Raw genomic sequence first — 11,551 nt, 5'->3', positions numbered from 1 at the left:
ATTGCAAAGAATTGGTTTCATTTGTTGGAAGCTTGCTTTTGCTTGGGCTGTTCTTATGTTTAGCTCTGTTTCGTCTCTTGCATCCCAATTCACCATAGTACCGAGGTATTTGAATTTTTGAACCTGTTTAAGAATTGTTCCATTAACTGATAAATTACAAATAGGAGTTTCGGTTGCTTTTTTCTTTGTTATGACCATTGTTTCTGTTTTCTTTTTATTTAATTCCATGCCAAATATCTTGCTTTTCGTACACACAATATCTAATAGGTTCTGCAGTTTTACGTCCGAGTCGGCTATCAAAACGGTGTCGTCAGCATATCGTATGTGGTTAATGTTGTTTCCTCCAATACTAATACCTCTTTCATCTTCAATATGTCGTAAAATTATTTCGCTGTATAATGAGAAAAGGTCAGGTGATAGCACACAACCTTGTCTTACTCCTTTCTGAATGGGCGTGTAGTCACTGCAGTCATCATTTATCCTGATAGCAGCTGTCCTGATACCAAATTAGCAATCGTTTGTGCAGCTGTCCTAACACAAGCTGCTTGTAACAAAGTCAAACGAGTCCCCTTAAAGGGCGAAGCTGCCATTAAGGCCGTAACACGATTTTTAAAGAAGATAAATGGCATATTATTACCATCGTAACCAATCAAGGCCGCCTTATCGAAAAACGTCCTACTATTTTGGTATTCAAAAAAGCAATCCTGCTGTTGAGAACTCGATTTAGCGGGAGAAGACAAGCTATATCCCTTAAGGGGCTGAGTGGGCTCAGTCACATGCACAGCCCGATCACGATCCTCACACACGTTAAAATCAGGAGACACGATACGCCTCTCACAACCACCCAAATTACGTGTAGCTGGGCGATCCACAACTAGCGGCGCAGAAAACTTTGAAGGGGGCAAAGCATTACTGCTAATGGCGGCCCCGTGACCTGTACGCTCTGGGGGAGGAGTTCGGTTGTAATTCGCAGATCTTGGCTCTACAGCATTCGGAAGACCCTTAGCCGCGGCCCCGAGACCTCCTGAAACAGCTGGAAAACGTGTGGATTGCCCTGGTCCACTCACAGGTTGAACGGGCGTTTGGAAAAGGTTATGTAAATTAAACTGCGATTGATGTTCATTTCTGGAATGCCTAGAAGAGCTCTTCCTAGAGCTACGCCGGGAGCCCGCCTCTGATCGATATTCAGCTAAAACTACCTCTTTACGTTGTTCAGCCCTCAACTGAGCGTCTTTGAGTGCGAACTCAGCAGCTCTAGCTTCGGCTCTCGCGGCGGCCTCAGCTGCTCTCGCTTCGGCCTCAGCTCTCGCGGCAGCCTCAGCTCGTATGGCCTCAGCTCTCGCGATGGCCTCAGCAGCTCTTGTTTCGGCCTCAGCTTGGATCTGGAGCTCCTCTCGTCTTAGCTGTAGGTTAATTTGTGCAACTATCCGAGACGAACTCTTAGACATCCTAGTGCTTACATTTGAGGCGCTATCCTCAGGATGTATGTCAGCATCCAACATATCTGAGAACTCACTTTCTTTTTGTTCAAAGTTATTTTTTAACGAGTTAAATTCGGGATCTACCCTATCACAAAGTTCTGCCAAGATTGCAGAGTTAAAGATTGTAGTCAAAAGAGCATGGAAATGCCGTAATTCCTCTTCTAAAGTAGATAAGTTAGATCGAAAAATTAACAGTTCCTGCTTATCACTCAAAGAACCTAGGGCTACAGAAAGTTCCCCAATTTGAGTCAAAATATCCCGTCTAAGATGCCGGGCCTCTCGAACTGACTTAGCCTCATCGTTATTGGGTCCCTCCCCAGAATGGCCTGCCCGACCGCAAAGAACATCATCAGGCTTAAACTCAGTCGAGTCTACGGCGGTCGAGTCCTTGTCGCCACCGAGTGTAGACATATTAAATGTTGGGGCTAAATTAACAATTAAAAAAATGAAGTTACACAAACACACAAAATTATTAGGCTACAGTAGTTATAAAAAACTTAACTGCCAAGACCGTAAAAATACAAAAAAGAATTTAAATGCACGATACCGTAGCTGTACGGGTATGAAGTCCTAAAGTCCACAAAACTTGCTTGGATTCTTCCACTTGAATCTACAAGCACAGATGGATTGTCTTTTAATCTTCTTTCTTGCCAATGAATGTCAAAGTTATTTTTCTTCTGTACCAAACTGAGAAGAATTGTTTTTACTTTTCTTTTCTTCTGTAAGAGTGTAGACTACCAACCAACAAATCTTCTTTTATTATTTCTTGTACTTATAAGTAGTTCTTCTGCACTAGCTGACAACAAACACGTCCTTTATTTTTATGTGCTTCAAGTGCTTCTTGGCCTACCAGCTAACAAATCGTTTTTTATTTTTCTTGCTTTAATTTCTTCTTGACCTACCAACTGACAAGAACTCGTCTTTTATTTTTTATGGTCACAGCGGTAAACCATAATCTCTTCGTGGGAAAATTGTAACAAGGCATCTGCAGCTAATAAGGCCCGGCCAGTAATAAGGCCCACCTCCTGAATCTCCGTTGTTACAAATCTTTTAAACAAAATTGGAAACTCTGGTTGCTGCTATGGTGAATTGAGACTGACTGGTAAAGTTTCACAGCCTAAAGTTGAGAACTTTTTGAGTTACGGAAAGTTTAGGTTTGGGGGGCTAAAATTGAGTGGTTTTATTAATTTTCACATATTTTAGACTGTTCTGCAGTTAACAAACCGCTTTGACTTCCGTTTTTTTGCATTTTATGTGAAAGATATATGCATGCTGATGCAGTTTAATCCAATAAATTTGAACTTTTTTTCTAATTAAAGCAAGACTGATAATGATGATCAGACTAGGCTAATTTTGGTAATTAGGCCCATGGGCCCCTGGGGTAACGTTGTGCACCCCTGGTTAAGAAAGTGAGGGTTAAAGACTTGAGTGACCTAAACAATTCTTGTTACACCATTAATCCAATTTGTTATTGCAATGGAAATATCATAGTTTCAGAATCAAAATACTTATCATCCCTACGACCTACCATATCTAAAAACACCATATCGCTTTTTAAAAAATGGATCATGGGGCGGGGGAGGGAATAGTTGTCTCTGTGTATTTAATTATTAGTTATGTGCCTGTGTTGTCGATTAGAATTTGTTTTGTGGTGTTGTTATAGTGAAAATACACCTTTTCCATCACTTTTAGTGCTGATTCAAACCGGGCCTTATTCACAACACGTGCATCTAATAAGGCCCGCTTGAGATTTTTTTTATTTTTTTAATATTTTACAACCCCTTTAACTTAGAAACTTGTTTCATAGATATGTTGTTTAGATAGACCCAAAGTATCCTCATTCCAAGTTTCGTTCAAAATTATGCAGTATTTAGAAAAATATTGAGGTTTGAAAATTAGCGGGCCTTATTAGCTGCAGGTGCCTCATAAGATTTCCGAATCCGTTCGTCTGCATGTAGGTGACCGAAAAATAAACACTCTTTCGAAACGTCTTTTCAAAAGTGTATTCCTGTAAAATTAGCCCGCGGCTATCGAAATGAAATGCAACGCCTTGCACCTCTAAAAACTGTCACTACGATACAGATTACTTGGATAAAAGACGGAGAATTTGTCCAGCTAGCAAGCACCAAATAAACCAGTTAAATGTGCGACCGACTTCCAACAAACAACTTCGAGAATGAATCAGAAAAATTTGTGATAACTCAAAGGCACGCCAGCAGTAGCGCAACGCAGCATTTCATGTCCAAACAGGATTCAACTGAAACAGGTTTAAACAGGTTTGACACGAGTCTTACGGACGATGGTGCAATTTTGGCTCATGTTTTAGGAATTTCCATGACGTAATATTCAGTAGACCCGAACGGTTTCTACATGACGTTTGACCAGGCGAACAACCGTCTGGAACACTATGAGAGCTCACAAGTCAAGTTATGTAATGGCATGACTTTCACTTTTAGCAGCATAATCGTAACTTATTCCACAAGTCTAGATAAAATGGTTTGCTTCAGTCTTCCTTTTTGTGTAAATATCAACTTTGTGCTTATCCAAACAGGCCCAGATATCGTACTGAGAAAAACTTGGTTGGTTTGGTTTTTGAATCTTTATCCTTCGGACTGACAAAGCCTTGATAGGTCATTCCTGGTAGTTTCGCATACTTATAGAGGCTCTTGACGCAGGGCCGGTTACCGAGATTGGCAGAGTGAAGTTTTCGATTGTTGAAGTGTTTTTGCCGGGAAATTATTTCATTCATTAGGTCCCGCTGAATGGAGAGCAGTCCTTAGAATGCGTTGCTCAAGCGCACACCCCGAGAGTCGAACCAGCGCGGCTTGATCTGGAAATTTCTTGATTCACGAAGTCACGCGCTAACCAACTGAGCTATCGGGATAGATTAAAAATTGAAAGTGGATAGATTGTTGTTTTGTTCTTTGTTTTATTGCATCGTTATAAACTTTTGTTTAGTGTTTCGCAAGATTATTTTATTACCGTACTTAAAGTGTTCTGTGGCTTAAAAATAATTGTAAAATGCTGTCTTAACAAGCAATAGAGATTGATTTCAAAGTTGCACCATCATAACGCTGCAATAGCCTAAACATGTTATATGTCACTTTAGGAAAAGTAGCCTACTTTTTAGTAAAATGTACCTCTGGCTTTATTTTAAACCTAAACTTTATTTTCGGCAATTAGAACTGATTGACTTGATACAAAAATACTAATTTTTACTTATTAAGTTCCTTCCTAGTGTTGAGGGTGGGATACAATGCACCTTTGTTTGTGCTCCACAGGCATTTATAACAGTTTAGATAACATTTTTGTGATTTTTTTTTTTTTTTTTTTTTAGTATTTTTTTTTTAGTTTTTTTTAGCTGTGATTTAGTATTGTTTACTTTCTCAATGCCTAATTTATAGTTTCAGTTTCATTATTTAAAACACAATAGGGATTCTTCGTTTGTGGTTTATTCATGTTTTGATCTTCCAGGTGGTACTGCTATTTTGCATTTATCAAATGATGGCATTTGCACAACAATCTAACTAACCTCTTAGTGTAATTTATTAAGAATCGATTTCGCTATAATAATAGCATTTTCAGCTTATTCAAATTGAACTTCCATGATTGAAATTGTGAAACAAGTGAACTGACTTTGATTCAATTACTTTTGAAAAGTTTTGTTGGCAGAATGACGAGCAACTCGTGGTCTCCACCTAGTGAACAAATATGCGAAGAAGCTTTGATTGGGTGCAGCAATGTGCTCAAAAAAATGTACAAAACTGCCTTTACCACAAACCAAAGAAAATTTCTTTCATCAAACTTTTTTCAGCCAATCAGAATTGTCAGTGACGCTGATTGGTTGCTGAACCATGACGAAGCTGGACAAACGTTTGAATCTTTTTGGAAGAATCATGCAGCCGGAGGTTACGTCACTCCAAGCGTACGACCGACTCGTCCGCAGACTGCTATGGCAGTGAGGCCGCACCAAGCCTCATTAGCGCCGTCTAACGGAACAAAAATTATCTACATTCAACCTATCGGAAAATTTCCTCAAAAGGACACTTTGAGTGAATGTCATTCATTTTTTATCTGGTTGCAAACTTACTGCCAATCGTTTTTTCATTCTGCAAAGGTAAATTTTTATTGAATAAAATTTTGCAAAATGTAGGAAAATATAAGTTTAAATTAAATATAGACTTGCCTACTTAATATGAATACTAGCATTGGTACGATGGCAGTAACGTGTAGCTTACTTCTGAGGCAATTAAGAGAACATCCTTCCACAATTAAACAATAACCTATTGTCCAATCTATAAAGCAATACTCGTACTATCTGATGTTTTTTATTTGAAGATAAGAATTCTCCCCGATGTTGAAATTGAAGAAGTCAAATGTGATTACAGAATAAACGTATTAACCGGAAGATTCCAGCTAAACGCGGCAAACATATTAACTTTTCTTAAAACGGTAATTCTAAACTAATGAAATATTATTTATTAGTGGCGTAACACGTTCAAGTAATAGCCTATCTGGTGTCTTAATAATGTGACAGGACCTTAATTGCGATTTTGTTCTTTTTGTTTTTACTTCATAAAATAGTTTAACTTCTTTCAGCGGCCTCATGTAGGCTAAACATTGGGCCTGATGTATGCAATTTTCAACAATCTCATTAAATGTACACATGTTAATACACTGCTGTGTTTTCCATAATAAGCTTCTTCGAACTTCAAGTAGTCGCTTTCGCTACTCGTTTGAACCTTTGAACCAGAATCGTGTCCAATGTTACAGAACAAACCACGTGACGCTCACTGCGTTATAGCGATCACGCTGATAGATTTGTTCCCGAAACCATCGTGGGACTTCGTCTTCGGACTTGCTTCAGCTGCTCGTGGTGTCGGTGTTTTCAGCTTCGCAAGGTAAGGATAAGAGCTTTAACAGAAGTTATCTAATGAGAGAATAAATCTATCTACTAGATCTGTATCTACAGATGTAAAATCAATGTACCCTAATGATGATGATAATGTAACTTCACTCATGATGCGTCTTCAGATCCCCTCGTCGGCTGCATACCCAAGTAGTGAAAGCCGTGATTCAGTGTTCGAAGATGCGTTGGTTCGATACCGCTCGCGAGCATGCGGCTGTGTCTTTGAAAAGACTTTTAAAGGCGTGCCTGAAGGTGGACACGAAGATTGGCTTCCTTGCTTTATTCCCGCCCACTTAATCTCAATCTTTAACTACTAATAGCCTATAAACTTAGATACGAAAAAAAATCGCATATGATGTGTTTTGAGATTTCTTTGAAACACTTGAATAAAAAAAAAAAAAAAATTTCTACTAACGTCTGCTCGCCTTGAATTAGAAAACAAAGATCGTTTTTTTTTATTAAATTCTCAGTGTAGTCGGCGTTGATATTGACAACCTGGAAGGCAGTAAAATAATAGACCTTCGAACCCAGGAAATCCAACAAAAAATCTAAAAATTTCAACTTGTAGGCCTAAAATATTTGTTAAACTTTTATAACTGATTATGAGTTTCCAACAAGAAAACTGGGGGTTGGTACCGAAAAGTGTAAGCCCAAAACAAACTGTAGGCTACAATAGCATATCAAAAAACTAGCTTAATTTTTTATACTTCATAAAAAATAGTTCGTCCCTTGTTTTCTGCTCAGAGGTGGTGATCGCCAAAACGAATTCGTCTTTCTGCTTCTGTGTGTTTATTTTTTCAATTGGTACATCCAAAAATTCGTGGCTGATGTTAAAAGATATTGCTATTTCCTGACATTTTGATAATAAAAAATTGCTCACTTGGCCATGATAGTTAACAATGCAAATGCAATCCATTTGTGAATACGGAGAAACGTTTTCCTTTTCCAGATACGAAGATACATTTTATGAAACTTGGACGCAAGGTAAAGACATCATGAGTAGAAAACCGGACGGTAGTTTAGATTATTCAGCTTTTTCCAAACCACCAGAACGGATTGACGGTTCAACCACCGATTCTTTAACAGGGATGCTGGTATTCCGGGCGTGCAAGGTAAAAGTGATTACCTACCCATTGCCCGTTTTGTTCCACTGATAGACACTTCACAGAATGCGAAAAAACTGTTCCTATAACGTCATCAATTGTTTCCTGTCGCTTTCCATGGCTTACAACTTTTTTGCTATGTTGAAACTTCATCTAATGCAATGTGGGCGTGTGCTTCCAGGTGATGTCTCATGAAATTTGCCATATGTTTGGCTTGAAGCATTGTATATATTACGAGTGCGTCATGAATGGTTCCAATCATCTCCAAGAATCAGACAGAAGACCTCCCTTTTTATGTCCAGTTTGCTTACGGAAGCTAAAGGTAAAAGCTGTTTTTTGTTCTGACGAAATGCTTTGAATGCAAAAAATTGACTAATTGTCATAACATGATACTGTAATAAGCTTTTATGACAAATTTGCTTAAAGGGAAGCAACGATACTGAACTATTTTTTCTTAAAGAAAACGGGGCAAAACAAAGCTTGATCACAAAACAGAGGAAAAATGAAAGTAACTTTGCTCGACAATTTGAAATGTCAGCATATGCTAATAAACACATTTGTCAGGCTGTTTTAGAATTCGATATCCTGAGCCGCTACAAAGCTATGCTTGACTGGTCAACGGTAACATTTTGGGAAAATTACTTTCATCGAGAAAGAAAACCAGGTAATAAAATGTTGGAATTAAGTCTCATATCTTGTAATATCATACAAACATTATTTCTGGCGATATGATATCAAGATAAGGCGAAAATAAACACGGCGAGTTGTAGAAACGCAAGATTTTGTTGAAGTGAGGCGGCATTCCAAGATATTCATCACTTTTTAAGCAATATTTGATTTTGAATTTCCTAAAATGTGAATCTGACATGAACAATATATTATTTTGTTCCATTGCAGGCCCAGCTAAGCCACACGCAATCCTTCCGCTTGCTCCTCGACGTACGTCATTGCCTGACGTCAGCAAACGACGTGCTTCCCTTCCTGACGCTACCAGGACGTCACTGTCGAGCAGACCTCGAACTGCTTTTGGAAATAATGGTACTAAAAGGCCAACCACCAGTAAACAACCAAAACAACGCATCAAAGCAAAACCAACTGTGCGGCCATTCGCGACTATGACCCCAGTAGCAACAGTGACATCACAAAGAGTTCGTGTTCCCCCTCCGCCTTCACAAGGTTTTGAAAGTTATTGCAAGTGGCTCGGAGACGCCATAGCTGTTTTAGAATAGTCAATTCAAAATAATCGATGTGGACTGCAATGCAGCGTCAAAAGTCTAGACTAGTCCACAAAGGCAACAAATAGGTCTATACCATCGGTTCTTAAACTTGCGCCCTCCCCCCTCCTTTCTCATTTAAGTTATAAATCAAAGTCAAACTACATAACTTGGATTTAAAAAGAAATAAAGATTATTTTCTATATTTCATCATGCATAAATCACAAGATTAAGTGGATCACAATTTACTTTCACTCACATTGAAGAAAACGATGTAACTGCTTTTTCGAAACCAGCAGTATCATTCGTGGCCTAATTGCAAACAACGCACATCATCGCATGTCAGATTCACAGAAGTTTGTTTCGAGCTTGTGTCTTTACACTTGCGATTGCAGAAGAGCAACTTTCACACAAATAACGTAGCAAACAGTCAGTATTTTTTTATTAAAAATGCATAGAGAATCAGCAGAGCCCTATTTATGACATATGCATTTCACTCTACTACTGTAGAGCATCATTAGTGCCTTATTCAAATAAAGTCAAAACTAAGCCACATTTCCAGTCAAAAAAATGTGTAAGTGTTACACACATTTCTGTTTAGGACTTGTACAATACAGTAGCATACTAGTGCAACAGTCTACCACATTTGCGCCCCCTTTGGAGAACCTCAACGCCCCCAAGTTTAAGAACCACTGGCCTACAGTCAATATCAATAGTGCACTAAAACTTATGCAAGTATATGATATAGGCCTACCCTACGTATGCGACAAATATATCACTGTGAATCTCATCAAATATAGTTACATTCTCTAAAACCTCTACAGCCTGTTTCACCCTAAAAGGGGATCAGCAGAAGGTCCTTATTCAAACAGAATCACTGTGAATCTCTGTATTATTTTGTAAATGTTATTTATTTGTTAGTTAAATTTTCCGTTTTTGTTTAAAAAGTATCTGTATAAACAATTTTCTTTGGCGCTTCAATTAAAAAAACTTTAAGTACCGTACAGTGTTTTAAAAACCTTTAATGAATGCAATACCAGGCGATTCCTTTGCAGCCGCTTTAAGTTAGAGAACTCTTTAGTTAATAGTAAATGAAGAGGAACTTTCTCAGCAGTCAATCGTAGCAAGAATTGACAGCGATATACACATGTTTCGCCCATGAAGCTGGCCTCTTAGGCTTATACCATGCCAGTTAGATATTGTTTGATTCCATTCAAACTAAAATTTGTTACCTGACTCATCAGTGCATCTGTTTCGAGAGCAGTCCACACGCCCAAACACTTAACAGGCACACCATACTTACATGGAAGGGACCTATTGCAGAGGAGCAGGATGTACTGAGAAAACTGTCGGAAGAATTGACTGCGATGAATAAAAGTTTAAGAACATGAAAGGGTTAATTCTTTCATGAAATAATGAAAGTGAAATTTTATTCTCACATGCACAGAAGGAGTTTTTTGCCTCAAACCGAACATTTCAGGACCTCCTTTTGGAACGCCCATAGTTTGAAAAACATCACCATAATAATATTTTAGTCGTTGTCACCAAAAAGGGTCCATTAGTAGATTTAATTTCGAGTGTGGCCTGAAATGGTGCTCAAAAGGCAGTGATGTGATACTCGGCGTCATAGAAGAAGATAAGCAAAAGCAATAAAATTATATCATTTGATATTTGTAATTGTAGCACAGCTCTTTATTCAAACCCAATTTTTTTAAATTACACACAGTTTATTTTAGTAGGCTAAGACAAAATATCAATAAAACCTTTTCAATCTATCAAACCGCTATCTGGTCGAAGATACTGGGTAGTATAAGCGCTGCAATTTTTTCAACACCCGGCTGCCACTACACTGTCACAGTGACGTGCGGTGAGGTTCCTAGATGGTGAGGCACTATTTTTTTCAAGTCACGTTTACAATAATTTTTCTTTAACAACAACAAAAACGATATCATACTAATCAAAACAATAATAATTAGCAGCATAATTTATTAATTTCACATTTATTTAAAAATAAAATCCATGCGCCTATCCTTTTGGACAAAAACATTTGTGACTTTGTTGTAGAAATCGTCTTTATTTTGCCGCAATTTCTGAAGCATCTTCATCTCAATGGCAATTATTGCTAGTGATGAAAGACGCTCTTGTTCAGTTCGATTTCTGTTGTATGTTTTGATCCTTTTCAACGCAGAAAATTATCTTTCCACCGACGCTGTTGTAGCAGGTATAGTGAGCACTAACTGTAGCAACTTTGTCGCCTCAGGAACTGTCTGAATTAGATCGTTCTGGTACAAAAAAACTGAGAAGCTGTGCAGGAGTTTTACAATTTTTTCTGACTGTTTGCGCTCTCATTGTTACCACGAAAGGCTAACTCCTGCTTAGCTAAGAAACATGTTCCATTAATAAGAACCTTCAAAATCTCTCGGTTTTCTCTAACTTGAGAACTGTGAACGCTGATCCTTAGTTTCTGCTGCTCATTTAATGCCAAATCAATTCTTGAGATTCCAAAAGTCTTTAAAGCAATTTGATTTTGAATGTGAATTTTTGATTTCTCATGTTTGCAAAGGCTTCTCTGTAAATTTTTTAAGTCGCAAAACCCTTCTTTAGTCCAAACATTATCACTGGATGTTGAAAACAAGAGACAGGGAAAGCAGAATAAACGATTTTTTAAAGCACAGCCACACAGCCACTCCTTTTTTGAGTACCAATCTCTTTGAAAGTAGCGAGTTAATTTTTTTTTGTCCGGTCGTCTGATGCAAACCTTTTAAATCTGGAACAGGTCATCCTTTATTTATGACTTCAACTTTAGATTGGAAGTTTAGTTTTGAAAAATCTCTCAGCTTAGAT

The 11,551-nt window shown here is 38.1% G+C and overlaps 1 protein-coding gene across 1 annotated transcript; it reads left to right on the top strand.

The window, feature by feature from the left end:
* The first annotated feature begins 5,154 nt into the window (after window positions 1-5,154).
* LOC145786277 (archaemetzincin-2-like) lies at window positions 5,155-8,989 on the top strand. Its single transcript, XM_082597918.1, has 7 exons — window positions 5,155-5,598; window positions 5,820-5,933; window positions 6,255-6,382; window positions 7,340-7,502; window positions 7,675-7,815; window positions 8,058-8,157; window positions 8,391-8,989. Exons 1-7 carry the CDS (start codon window positions 5,155-5,157, stop codon window positions 8,720-8,722), a joined length of 1,422 nt encoding a protein of 473 aa, XP_082454044.1. The 3' UTR covers window positions 8,723-8,989.
* Window positions 8,990-11,551: the final 2,562 nt, after the last annotated feature.

This window comes from Aplidium turbinatum, chromosome 17, assembly GCF_918807975.1.
Source record: "Aplidium turbinatum chromosome 17, kaAplTurb1.1, whole genome shotgun sequence".
NCBI lineage: Eukaryota > Metazoa > Chordata > Ascidiacea > Aplousobranchia > Polyclinidae > Aplidium > Aplidium turbinatum.
This window is presented reverse-complemented; position numbering and strand designations above follow the sequence as displayed.

Coding starts and splice junctions, on each gene's coding strand:
- LOC145786277 (XM_082597918.1), top strand. CDS start 5,155: ATGACGAGCAACTCGTGGTCTCCACCTAGTGAACAAATATGCGAAGAA. Junction 5,599..5,819: donor CGTTTTTTCATTCTGCAAAG/GTAAATTTTTAT, acceptor TTTTATTTGAAG/ATAAGAATTCTCCCCGATGT. Junction 5,934..6,254: donor TATTAACTTTTCTTAAAACG/GTAATTCTAAAC, acceptor CCAATGTTACAG/AACAAACCACGTGACGCTCA.